The sequence below is a fragment of the Gavialis gangeticus genome, unplaced genomic scaffold, assembly GCF_001723915.1.
Source record: "Gavialis gangeticus isolate Ggan-Ray unplaced genomic scaffold, GavGan_comp1, whole genome shotgun sequence".
NCBI classification, from domain to species: domain Eukaryota; kingdom Metazoa; phylum Chordata; order Crocodylia; family Gavialidae; genus Gavialis; species Gavialis gangeticus.
The window spans coordinates 2,302,254-2,316,068 of NW_017728997.1; the positions used below are offsets into that span (position 1 = coordinate 2,302,254).

At 42.4% G+C, this 13,815-nt stretch overlaps 1 protein-coding gene across 2 annotated transcripts in view; it reads right to left on the bottom strand.

Moving 5' to 3' along the window:
• The window catches only part of LMCD1 (LIM and cysteine rich domains 1), a 70,494-nt gene extending 61,255 nt beyond the window's left edge, over positions 1-9,239 (bottom strand). Inside the window, exon 1 of one of the 2 annotated variants that reach the window (XM_019504699.1) lies at positions 9,003-9,239. In XM_019504699.1, the coding sequence (XP_019360244.1) occupies positions 9,003-9,029 (27 nt within the window). In that variant the 5' untranslated portion in view covers positions 9,030-9,239. The remainder of the gene's footprint in view (positions 1-9,002) is intronic. The other variant, XM_019504698.1, reaches the window with a different exon arrangement.
• Positions 9,240-13,815: the final 4,576 nt, after the last annotated feature.

Consider the following 13,815-nt stretch of genomic DNA (forward strand, 5'->3'; position numbering starts at 1 on the left):
AACCAACATAGCTGAAGAGGTCCAATGCTGTAATCCAATACCCACCTGTCAATGAGAACCAGTTTACACCTTTTAAAATGGAATCCCTACCGAGGCTATAGACTCCTCTAGGCTTACTTTTAAGACATAATACTGCAAGCCCTTTACCCAGAACAGCTACTGAAGCCGGTCACATTGCTCATGTGATGTGTGTGTAGGATTACAAGTTTAAGTAGTCACAGTCACCAAGCCCCATTCACCTATCACATTTATAGGCATGTTTGATAGAGGTGCAGAACCTGGCTCTCACAGCTTATCAGAAGCCATTCTGAACAGTTTTGAATGAGAGGGCATCCTCTTCAGTCCTCCCTCCTCACAATCAAACCTCAATCCCACGGTGCAGACCCAGGTATGGAGATCTTTTAATATAAACATGCACAATTATGTCTCACAGTTAACAGCAATCATTCTCTTGGCATTTCCAATATCAAAACCATGTGGTTTCATTTGAGTACATCACACAACGTCTGTCTCTCTAAACCATGGCAAGAGGCATGCACATTTCAGAGTGAAACTTTGAAATAAGAACCGAGCAAGGGGATTTTCTTCTGATGTCAAGTTCTGGATCCTATTAGTGTAGGTCTCGTTTTTCAGAGGAGCTCATTTTCTTGCTAACAGCTCATCAACTCTCTTTACTCAAGATAATGTCCCAATATTTTGATTTCTACATAACTTTAACTAAAGGTGACCATTAGACATGCTTTCCCAGGGTTCACTGATGGCAAATGTATTTCTAGGAAGTAGATTATGTACAGTCAATAAACAGCAGTGTTATATGATCATTTATATCCAGAGAGATGGAAGAAAATGGGCTATTTGTTTCCTTGTCTCTGACTCAAAACATTTTTTTTTTTTAGCTATCAGAGACCCTTTTTATAGCGAGCAAAGAACTCACAGTCTATCAGAACTCACCTGCCAGCAATTTTGGAGACTTAAAACTGCTATTAATGCAAGTTGCCTGCTTAGAAAAAGTGTATATAGAGACATTTGCTTTGCTCCCCACTTTGATAAGCTCCCCACATTGTGAAGCATAGCCAGGCTTGGGGAGAGAGAGAGAGTGTGTGTGTGTGTGTGTGAGAAAGGAAAGAATAGGTGACCGCAAAGATGTATGCTGGAGAGGGGAGGGCCCTTAACTTGAATGAGGGTGAAGAATGCTGATCACCACAATCTGTAAAGGACTGAAGAGTGGGCAGAGGGCAGGTTGGTGGGAATGCAGGGAAATCAGTATTGGGAGTATGAAAGCAGCTAACTTTTTGCACTAGGGTTAAATATTTCCAGGGAAGCTCCGCTGAAGTCTTCCCTCATCATCTCTTTTTAAATGAAACAATAGCTACACTCTGAGCACATCAAAATCCCTCATCCTGCAGAATGAATTCAAATAAACAGTTATTTCCTATTAATACCCCCACTCCCCCAAGCTACTTTCCTGAAGGACAGGAAGGATTTTAAAGGGCCAGTATTGTAACCTATGCAATTGAGTGTAGCTCAAAGCAGCAATGGAGCTAAAAACACAAACTTTCATTCACATGCTCTGCCAAATGAACTACTCACAGGGCATGTCTACACGTGCATTTGTGCAGGCTTAAATTTATTGTGCAATAAGTTACTGTGCAGTAAGCGGGAATAGGCCGGCATCTACATGTGCAGGCATTAAAGCGTATTAACACTGTGTGTGGACTGACTTGGGACTAACTTTAGTCCCAAGTCAATCCACACACAGTGTTAATATTAATGCCTACACGTATAGATGTCAGGCTATTCCTGCTTACTCCACAGTCCACACACACAGTCCAAAGCCATTTCACACACACATAGTGTTACTGTGCAGGAGGGCATCTACACACGTGTTCCTGCGCAGTTACTAATTGAGCGTAAACTTGATTCCTGCATAATGCTTACTAGGCATAAGCCACTATATTTACTGCGCAGTATAGGCGCATGTCTACATGTGCACAGTGCACACCCGTACTGTGCAGTAAATGCGTACATGTAGACTTGCCCACAGTGATGCATATTAGTCACTTCTTAAGTTAGCACTTAAAAACACATGTTAGTAGAAACAAGTGTTTATGGCAAGATGTCCATTTCCCTTTGCAGGCTATGGCTGCCAGCACACCTTAGTTATCCCCCTCCAGTCTAGGGATGGTGATCATATTTAGCTAAATATTTAGAGTCATACAGATTATGGACCATTGTTTAAGTAGGACTACATGTGGGCCATGAGTCTGCAGTAATAACTGACTTAACTATTCAATACTCATTGGAGCTACCCAGATGAGATACACCTTTGTCTTCTCAGTATCTTGTTAGACTAATTTCAGCTTACCCAATGAAGAAGAACCGTTTTTATTTTTTGTCATGGAACTCAATGTTTGCTAGCAGTAATTGTGCCCGTTAAGAATTAATCAGATGGTTTTGCACGCGCATGTAAGCTACTACAAATCATATTTAATGTGCATTATCATGTCATGCTCAATTTGTTGTGAAACCCATTCCTTGGTTTTTGGCCAGTGTACCAGTTTGGCAGATACTAAATAAATTGCAGGTCTGTGAAGGATCCATTTCTGGCTCTGTGGCATATCCTCTGCAAGTATATATGGCTCTATATTGAGTCTTAGAAAACAATCAGTCAGAATAAACAAAGGGAAAGATTTCCCTTTAGGCTTGGATTTAGACTTGAAACTCCTGGAGGTCTTTTAAAGGTAAGATAGTCTAAAGCTGAGACCCAATTTTAGAAACCTCTCTACATTGAGTTATGACCACAGTGGAGCAGGTTCTACAGTTCCTAATCAAGTTCAGCTTCCATTTGTTTCTGAATGCTAATGCATAGATGTAAATGATCAAATCATAGGCCACTTCCTGGGTCCAATTACTGATAATTGCAGTGCAGAGGGTTTCTCCTGCCTCCCCTTTCCCGCTTTCTGAAAGATTAGTTGCCCAAAATGCCAGACAGAGTGGGCCGGTGGATTGCTCTATGGTAACATCTCTGTTCCTCCATTTTGGCTTTGAGAGCACAACTTTCACTTATAAAATTCATGCTAAAATGTAAATACAAAGTGTAATTGTTATATTAAAATTCAAAACAAACCCATGGACAACATTTGCAGCACCCCAAAGAGAATGCTTAGCCTTGGCTTTGAACACTGATTTTTTGATTAAAAAGGTTTTTTGCATTTCCAGATCAAATTATTGATTAAATTTGGTGGGAGCGGGAGGGGGAAGTCAAGGGGGAGAGGTCAGTGAGAAGAGGAAGAGAAAGTAGTTTGATGCTATGCCTTGTTTTCATATTTCTGTTCAAATGTTTCCAATAAAATGCAAAATGCCAACCTATCAAGCTTTATTTCTGTTTCATGTTCAGATTCTCCATTTCAAGTTTAATCTAAACAACCCATTCCCAAGCAGAATGCCTTCCTCCTCACGCTGTTTTAATTTCCTCAGAAGAATCCCATAATATACCAGGCAAAGTCATCAACAATAATTAATCCCAACAGTGATTGAAAATCAAATGTTCGGGGCCCTGCAACAAGCCGTAATGAATTCCAGACTCGCATTCACAGACTTGTTCAAACTGGTTGAGCAACACTGCCAAGGCAAATTAAAAATTGACAGTAGTTCACCCTATGCCCAGAAAAAGTACCCTTCTCATGATTCAGGAAATTAAACAGCCGTCTACTGCAAAGACGCCTGTGTGTCTTTGGACGTGCGTTATTCAGACAGACTAATCCAAGATATTTATTTTTCTTGTGTTTATTATCTAATTGCATTTCCCATTAAGTGTGAACTAGCTTTTATTTTTTATTTTTTTTAAACTGTTGCTCTTGGTTCCAGTTCAGGCAATACAAGGCAGACAACTTGTCAGGGCCATTACAGCAGACATACAGTAATATTCGCCTTCCCTTCACACACGGGCATTTAGCACCGTGTTGCCCGTTCAGGAGCAAACAATCAAAAAATATCATCTCATTGTGGCATGTGCATCTTCTCTGCATTGCAGGGCTAGTCATGCAGTTCTCTTCACATATTTAAAAGAGTTTCCAATTTACAGATGACATCTTGTCCTTCCAGCAATGAATGTGCATATCAAACTTAATGTTTTGGAAAAGATCTTTGACAGGTTTCTAAATTCCAAGTGCTTTCAAGCTTTTATTTTTTGTCCCCTCCTTAAATATCCTCTCTGTTGCAGGTTCACTGCCCCTAGTCATTCACAAGTTATGTATGAGAAACTTCTGGGAGAGAAGGGTCTGGTGCAGAATCGGTTTGCTCAGGAACCTTGGTCGCCCATGGTACATGCTCAATTCATGTGGGCTGATGGGGGTAGGGTGGGGTGGTGAAAGCATTTCCCTTATGCTCCTGCACATATTGTCCACAGGCTGAGCTGCAAGGTAGAATAGCTTCTCCAGCTTCCATAAGAGTGGGAAATGGGAGGGGTTCTGATACTGCCTCTACTTTTTCAGGAAAGTAAAAATGAGCTGGGAAGAAGTCTATTTGCACACCTTACACTAGCAGGGAATCAGAGGACATAGTTGACTTGTTCAATTCCCTGCTGCTTCTTACTCAGGTTCATGAGAGGCATAATCTAGCCCTTAGTCAGCAGCAGAACATTGAGGCTCATTGTAGCCCTCAATGAAGGACTGATGTTGAGGTCAAACGGTCTTCCTTGGAGTTTCCTGAGCACTTTGGATTGAGAGCCATTCATTTTGCTACATCCTTGAACAGGGATATGAGGGGTGGGAGGAGGAGAAGAAAGCGACTTTCTCCTCTTCCACAAAGTTGTTGGAATGAGCAGTTCCATAGCAGCCCCTGTACACAGGAGCCGTTTTGCTGGTGGCTCTAGAGCGGGCTGTTTAAGGAAGTCAGGAAGACCCTGTACTCCATCTTTGCTGTTTGGTTGCATAAGCACAACCTAGTTGCTGCTTAAGATCAAGAGCCTATTCTCTTTCCACTTGTGATTATGGAAGAATTCCCATTGACTTCACCTCACTAAATCTTGCTGGCTTTCCATGGGTCTTTATGAAATTAGCTGGACTTAATTGCATGAACTGGACTTGGACCAATGAATGGAGGAACAGAACTTGCAGATGTAGTGTATAACAAAATGCAGTTTTAATCATGCGCTAACTGGCTATATTCAGAGTGTCTGCACACAGTTCCTTAAGGGCCTTGGTTAAAAGTTATGTTGAACTTTATTCTTCAGGGACAGCATTATTATAAAAGCTAGAGAACAGCTTGGGTCTTAATGTACATGGGAAATACGAGTCAAAGACAGTGATTGCTCACTGACCTTCCCTAAGAAAACCTCACTGATATTGTCATAATTTAACAGCCAGCAGAGAAGTCAATCCTAGTCGATCCAGCTACCTCTGAAACTACACCCCACCCCTGCCATGTCACAAGTGATGCTGTCATTCTGAAGTTTCTGCTGGAGATCATTTCAGGCCATGGGATTGTATTATTTGTGATTAGGCAATGGCCCAATGACATCACAGTAATGAAGGCCTTCTGAAGTGTGCTATTCAGTCAGAGGAACCAATGTCATTAGCACCACTCTCATATTGACATGGTTGTCCCAGTGGGACAGCAAAGCTGGAGGGAGGGAGAAGAGACAACACAAATCAGTTAGATATGTGAAACCTTTCCATAGGTTTAAAGGGTCAAGACTTCACCCTTATCATAAGCTCTATTCAAGGCACCCCTAGGAAGACTTGAGGCACCCCTGGATAGATCTGAGGTGTCTTGGAAAAAGTCAGCTCTTAGTTTTTACTCTTTTGGACTACAGAAACATAATGCAGCAGAACAACTGCACCAAAGAGCTCAGAAAGACCACAACTATGGATTTCTATTTGAAATCTCTTTATTTTGCGATTCTAGTTTGTAAACCCAACAGTGCTAGCATTGTGTGGCATCCTGCAGCACCCCTGAAAGGATGTGAAGGCACCCCAGGGTGATGTGGCACCCCAGTTGAGAAGCACTGCACTAGCCACTGGCTTATCCTAGTCCCAGTCTCTGCATTCAGAAGACAGCAGTGTTGTGAGCTCAGGAGTCCTTTTGGCAACATGGGGAGTGGAAAGCTGGGTTATGATGCTAACTCTTCCCTAACCCCTGAAGTTTGGGCTTTCCAAGAAAAGGAACTGAAGAGAAACAATATCTGTGTGACAGCTCTTGCCCTTGGGCTCACTGGTGGTGCAGCTCAACACTGCTCCAGCTGACGGTGCAGTATGGCAGTGACACAGGGGCAGAAAGGTTTTGAGAGCAGGGATTTTGGGTTGGGGCAGGTGAGGTTTTGGTCTGTGGTAGCAGGGGTTGCCTCACACACTAAGAAAAGTCTTCAGGATCTGCTTTCAAGCCATGTAGGAGCAGTTCCTAGATACTAGTACCAGCGCATGCAGCCCAACAGCCTGCTGTGCAGATGGTCAAGCTACGAGGCTCTTGGGGTCTCTGGGCACTTTTGCATGTGCTCCAACGCATTGATTAGAGCGCATTGGAGTAGACTTAATTAATTGATTCATCAAGTCTGCTGGAGCATTCCAATCAGCACGCTCCAGCGGGCCGCAGTGTCTCGTGTATTCAGTGCCCCCACGTTTCAAAATGGCAGCAGGGGTGCTTTAACTAAAGCTTGTCAAACGCCTCCCCTCCACCTGCACCCTGGAGCATGTATATAGGTGCCCTTTCTGCCCTCAGGCTACCAAGGGCCCTTGAGGGAGACTCGAAAGAAAGACAAAACCTCATTCATAATCCTAAAAATGCATCTCATCTCACTTCAAAGCGGAAGGCTTCCTTTCCCAGCCTCCAGTAACATGAAGGCATATTGAACCGAGGCCACAAGAACACCTGTCCCTGGCAACATATTCCCTTTTTTGAAGACTGAATACAGGAATGGTCTGTTTGAAGGCATGTTAGGAGGATATTCAGCTATTTGGACTCACTTGTGACAAAATGGGAAAGTGAAAGAGAATTGGCCCTTCCTGGATAAAAAGATGAGTCCTTCCTAGATTCAGAGGGCTAGAAATCCCGCAGGATCTTCAACAAACACCCAGGGGAGCTTTCTAGAGTGATGCAGATTCTAGCTTAGAATTGTTTCATTTACTGATTTCATAATTAGCTGTGTCAATTAAATGACATGGGAGTAGCTGTCTTGTATTTACATATTTTCCTGTTTTAGCTCATCATAGTGCAACTCTTTTAAAAATTTTCTGTAGATTTTTCTATCTACACTTACTGGAGAGTATGCTATATATGTGATATAAAACATTTGTTTTATAAACTTTCCTTCCTTTGTGTCTGCTATTTATGTTCCCGACCCAAAGCCCATATAAGTCAATTTTATTTGGTTGGCTTCTTGGTTTCGTTTCCTTCGCCCCCACCGCTAATCATGATTTCAGGAAGTTTTGACTCAGGCCCATATCTATGAAGGCCAGAACAGGAGGGAACAAGCCTAATCACACCGTGCACTGAGTTCACTTTATAAGTCATGGAGAGAGACTACTCTGAACCACAGTCCACAGATCCCTTAGCTACAGGCTGCCTCTGCACAGGACAACACACACACACAAGCAAAGAAATGGAACAACACACACAAAGTCATTGTGTTCAAATGTGCAATTCTCCCAATGACTGCAGTTCCCAGGTGTATGAAGTGTTCCTCTCCTCCCACTTCCAGAGGAGAGAAGAAATCACAGTTTTCAAAATATGTAACTGGAGCCTCAGAGAAAAATGAAAGGAACTTTGCAAGCATGCACAAAATGCAGATAATTATGAAATGAATAAGGGAAATATTCCTCCTTGCAGGGGGAAAAAAACCAAAACATGTTTAACTTGATTTTTACTGTGCTAAGGAGCACGATCTAAATTGAACTCTCCCTCTATAGTAAGGCAGCTGGAGGTCAAATAGTTCATAAATAATAACTTTCAGAGGATATGAAGCTTTTCTCCAGCTTTCCCCCCCATGGATATAAGCAGCATGTTTTATCAGGCAAATAGTCCATTGCTGGATAGCTATCCCACTGGAAGGAGGAGGAGGAAGAGAGCTTCTTCTTTTTTTTTTTTTTAAATTTATAAAGATTTTTTTAATTCACAGAGTATCAGTTTAGGTCAGTCTCATTCATGTAAATTTTAGCTGCTGCAGCCCCTGCCAGAGCTAAACAGACACAGAGACCACTCTTTTTCAAGGCTTAGTGGTAGGATTTGAGCACCTACAAATCTGGAATAAGTCACTTAACTGCTTTCATTGGAACGATGCCTTTGTTTCCTTTTCATCCCTAAGAGATGAAATAAATTGCATTGTATGTGGAGCAGAAGCACTTACACTCACATCCTGTATACAGGTAAGTGATCTGCTGTCAAGCTGCAGGAGGAACTAAGTCTAGTCTCAGTTTTGCTTAGTGACTCCCAATTTTAGATACACTTATGCACACACTTGAGAGGGCATTGGGCCAGCACTGTTAAGAAGTGGTGAGACCCAGGGGAGAGAAATAAGCTACCTTGTGTTTCTGCTGCTGCCAGCTCTTGAATGAGCATTTTGGCAGTGGTTAAGAAGAGAGGGGGGAAAGCCACAGAAGATGAAGGGAAATGGGATTTAAAAGAGTGACACAGTAACATAGATGGTCAGTGTATTAAATTAACAGACAGGACAATAAGGCAGGTAGCTTCTCTGACTCCAGTTTCAGACTATTTTAGTTGCAAGGTAGATGAAAGAAACATCGTGTAAGAGAGGATAGCTGGCAGGCTATGTACACTGGAAAATTTCCATGTCTTCACCCAAGAGTGTAAACACATACCTCTATTGGCATTAGCATAAATGATCAAGGTGACACTACCTTCTTCTTAAACACAGATTGTTACTGTAGTTACCTGTTTTGTGTACTTACCAAGATGCAGGCACACAACAGGGAGGAGGGTGGAAAGCAAGCGAGTAAGTGCTAGGGAGGGGAAAGAAAGCAGAACATGTGAATAAAGTTACAGCTCACCTTTTGAATTCCTGGACTCAGATCCATTCCAAGCTTTGCCCTGGTCTTCTCCTCTTCTGTATTTTAAGATGTCAGGTCTTTTAGTCAGGGAAGTTGACTGTAGGAGAATGCTACAGTGTATACTCCTGGCAGCAGTCTGTTAAATGACTTTTGTTTGCAAATTGCATGGGAGGTAGCTCTCAATACTCCAATTCACAACTTGAGTGCTTGTCCACAGCCTGCCTGAACCATGCCCCTTTAACTGGAGTCTACAACTCCCTCTAAAATCCTGCCAGCCAATCCGAGGTGGGACTCCAACTTTTCCACCCAATGAGGGAGTGTGACTGTATCCTCAGGTTCTTTCTTTTGCTTTAACCCTAAAGGGAGTGGGAGGGAGAAGGAAGGAAGAGGAGGAAGCATCCAGTCCCAGCTGTGGAGTTTTTGCTGCACATCTGTCCCACACACACCACAAGCAGGGAAACTGAAATTCCAGTGCTGAATCATATCTCTCCTTTCAGCCTTTTCCTTTAAAGGAAGAAGGAGGAAGCAATGTACTTGGAAAGCCAACTCATTCAGAGCAAAAGAGAGTGTGTGGATGTTTAAAAAGGAGAATCAGAGATATTTTTAGTCCCTTATATCCCAAAATAAATGTTGATGCATTCTTCTTTCCAGTAATTGATCCCTCTCCCCTCAACTCATCTCTTTGTGAAAGAGGGAACCTTACAAAGCCAAGGTGTTGTGGACCCGAATGCTATTTTTTCAAAGCATGCTAACATTAATTGTATTTGAGTCCAGAGGAGGGAAGTGTGTGGATGAGAGAGGGCTGGAAGGGTTACAGGCTCCAAGAGTGTCTTGGGGTGATTTGTTATCTCCTGGAAAGAGGACAGGTCACTAAATTAGTTGGTGGTGAAAAAGCATCCTTCAGATAAAGCCATGTGTGAGCTGCAAATTCACAGTTCTATTTTATGCACTGGCTTCCCATTCAATGCTGGGCAAGAGGGAGTTGTCTTCCCAAGGTTTTAGCACTGATCAGGTGGTAGTGTACTGGCTCCATATCGCAGCCACTAGAGGTAAAATATTTTGGAAGAAGAAGGGTCCAAAGATGTGATTCTCTTTCAGTTTTTATGAATACTGGTGCCTCTGATAGAATAACTGTCCTTTAGCCCCTGGTCCTTTTGACCTGCAGTTTTAGGATCTTTACTACTTTTAACACAGTTCATTGCTGCTCTTGCTTTGACAAAGAGATTTAAAGACAAAGCCCCTTTGTCCAGGTGAAAGTCTAAGTGGAACCCATATGTTTGTGTTTTCAACTTCCTTTCCCAAAGTCTCTCCGCCTCTCCCCCCACCACCCAATGTTTCCTGGGGCTCCCACTTCCTAATCAGTGACTGGATCCAGAAGCCATGAAATGAGTAATTCTACTAGCAGTGGCTCTTAGCTTCTTATGTGAACTATATCAAAATAGCAAAGAGCAGGATCCAGTTTCTTTGTTATGTTCTGAAATCAAAATAGACTTTTCAGCGGTAAAGAAAAACAGCAGCTTTTCTGAACTGAATGGCTTCCCTCTAGATATTTTCTTTAAAAAAAAAAAAGAGTAAACGTAATCAAACCTCTGTCAATGTAGCTTTTAACTTGCCATTGTGTTTTACTTGTATTTCTTCCATGTGTTCTTGTAGCACGGAAACAATTTTGCGGTTTGTTTTTCCAGTTTTAGAATTGAGCCTGTGTTCATTTTGAACTGCTTTGTGCTTCTGAGTGTTGCTTAAAATCAAGGCCATGTCCCTTTTCTCACCTGTTTCTGCACATGATCCCAAGCAGGATTTATTAGCATTTTATTGCCTTTTCTTCTCAGTGTCCAAAGGTGCTTTTGAAACATAAGGTATGTGACATGGGTAAGAAGAGACACAGAGAAGTGAACGTGCTCACGTAAAGTCTTAGGGTGAGCAGATTCTGGACGCCTGGGATACCAATCTTCTTCTCTAACCATTGGAAACATAGTTCACATAAGAAGCTAAGAGCTGCCTGCTAGCAGAATTATCCATTTAGCTCCTGGGGCAGCACCCTATGCTTTTATTGCAGAAAGTCGCAGGAGAAAAACCTTGAAGACTTTGCATTTGCACCATGACTAGCATAATGACTCCCTGAACCTGCTTGGGGTCCTAATAAAAATCTGTCTCTATATATAAAGGGCTTAGTCCATCTGTCTGTGTGTCTGTCTGCCTGTAACGCTCTTGCAGGAAGGGGGGGCATGGCTCCAGCCAGTGCTTCGTCAAAAATGCCCGTCAAGAATGACGGGCGGAGTGAGTCAGGTGGATGCGGAGCTGGGGGAGTGCGGGTGGGTGGCGTGGACCAGCTGGGCCGCAGGTGGAGTGGTGGGGGGAGGGCGGTGGCACGGGGCCGGATGTGTGTGTTGTGGGGGATGGTACGCTGCTGGATGTGGTGCAGCGGCAGCATGGGGTGGTAGGTGGTGGTGGCGGATCCTGTGGGCAAGCTTCCCCTCTTCCCCTGCTCCCGGGAGGTGGCGGCAGTGCGGGTTGGAGATCATTCTTGACAGACAATTTGCTGGTTAATAATACTGATACATCATTAAACTATGAACGCAGACTGTATGAAGTGAGCAGTGGCTCATGGCAGCTTATGCCTTTCTGATTCAGGTATTCTACATGGTGTACCTCTACCTTGCCTTCTACCTGAACTGAGACTAACACTGTTAACTACCTGGCACTGACAGATGCAAGACCAACATCTTCTGGCTTTCCTCTGAAGCCCTCGAGATGTGTGTAGCCTTGGTTCCCAATAGCATCAGTGGTAATTGAGACTTCCTCCTAGTAAATAATTTCATTCATTCATTCATTCATTCATTCATCAGAAATAACCCAAACAATTGATAAAATGTAGGGTGCCACAGTGATGAGGATGATATAAACACTAGACCCAGGCTGGTAGTGTCCATGAAGCCACGAGACATGCTTTTTCTGACACTTTTACCAGATAATTTTAAACATCTTTCATATATATTAGAAAGGGCATGTGAGAAAATCTAGACAGATAAAATATCCCACTGATCAAAGTCTAGCCTACAGTTCATGTAGAAAAAGCCCAATGTAGGAAAGCTGCCTGCTGTATTACCTCTAACCATGGTTGCATTTATTGTAACTAACCATCGTATAATGGAAACTCCCTAATACCCGATATATTGGCTTTTAAATAAATATACTCAGTGTTCAGGTGTCCTTGTTATCGCGTACATTCATCACATGAGAACATGATTTGAAGAAATGCTTCTTATAAAACCTGATCTATTTTGCCTAACACCAAAAGGCACATATCAGATATGCCTTAAAACTCCTGTCTTCCTTTGGCTATGCTCTCATAGTTTTATGCTGGGTTTTATGACTTATTTACTATTTCTTCTTTATTTAGGTTTAAACAGTCATCATGGAGCGCCACATACAAAAAACTCTAGGTGCCCTGACAGTTAAACAGTCTTCCAACAACACACCAATTACTACTCAGAAGCAGCTTGTGGGGTGCTTACACCATCCTCTAGAGCATCTGGTGTTAGCCACTACCAGAGACAGAATCCCAGACTGGGCTCTCGAGTCTAATGCAATAGGGCCATTCATAGGTACATAAACAAACCTAGTCTGCCAGCAATGTTAAACAATCATAAATCGTGTCTGTGTGAGGGTGAGATGTACTCATGATGCAAGAGTCGGAGCTGAGCAGTGACAAATGCAGAAGCAGAAGCATTTTTGGTAAACATCAAAGGAAATTAAAATAAAGTCAGTACTGAAAAACACTCGAATGCTCAAACTGTGTCACGGGAAGGATTCCAAAGTAAGTTCTCACTGACTGCTTCTGAATAATGAGTCTGTGCTGTACTTGGTTGCATACTATAAAGAGACGAATATCTTTCTCTGACTAAACACAGTTAAATCTCTGTAGTAATAGACTCTGGAAATTGATGACAAATTGACGACGGATCAAGATGCTCAATTATGAGAAACGGAGCAGCAAGAAATCCTGGGCTTCCTGTTGATTCACCAGCAGTTTTTTTCCAGAACAAAAGTGTCCCCGCAGAGGTGTCATCAAGCTATTGCTTCCTCAAGTATACTCAGAGGTCAACTGAACTATGAAGACAGAAGCCTGCATCACAGGCAAAAAAATAGTTGCCAGCTGATAAACTGTCAGTAGAAAGTTGAAATTAGCAATAATGTTTTAATTAAACAGAATCCCTTCCTTACTCTGACAAGACACTGAAGCTTTCGGTTAGACTTCCTGACTCTCTTAAGTTCTTTTTTTATTGATTTGAATCAAATTACTTTGAATTTTATTATAATCAGCAAAATTAAGGAGATGGGAAATGCTATATTAGGTTAACTGTGGGGGGCCAGAGAAAGGATTTTTTTCCTTTCTAGTACATGCTCTTTTACAATTTAAAATGCTTTAAGCAATACAAAGATCCTAGGCCTGGCCCTACTCTTTATTAGATGGATAGAACTCAGATGAACTTAATAGCTTAAATGAGGATTACAACTAACTTCCCCAGGTGAAAAGGAGAAGAGAATTGATGTAAATGTGGTTACTGCTTTGGCAGGCAAGGTTCTTTGAGTAGATGTGATATCTTTTATTAGACCAGCTGAGTAGTTGGGGAAAAGTTTTCAGCAAGCTTTCAGGTGCAGTCACCCTTCTTCAGCAATAGGGAGTCTCTGCTGGTCTGATACTCCAAGGAATGAGAGAAGCTAAAAGTGGGGCAGGATATCAGTGAGAGTGTAAAAAGGAAGGAACAGGGTAACATAGGACCCCTAATAAACAAGAAGGAGCAATTAGTGA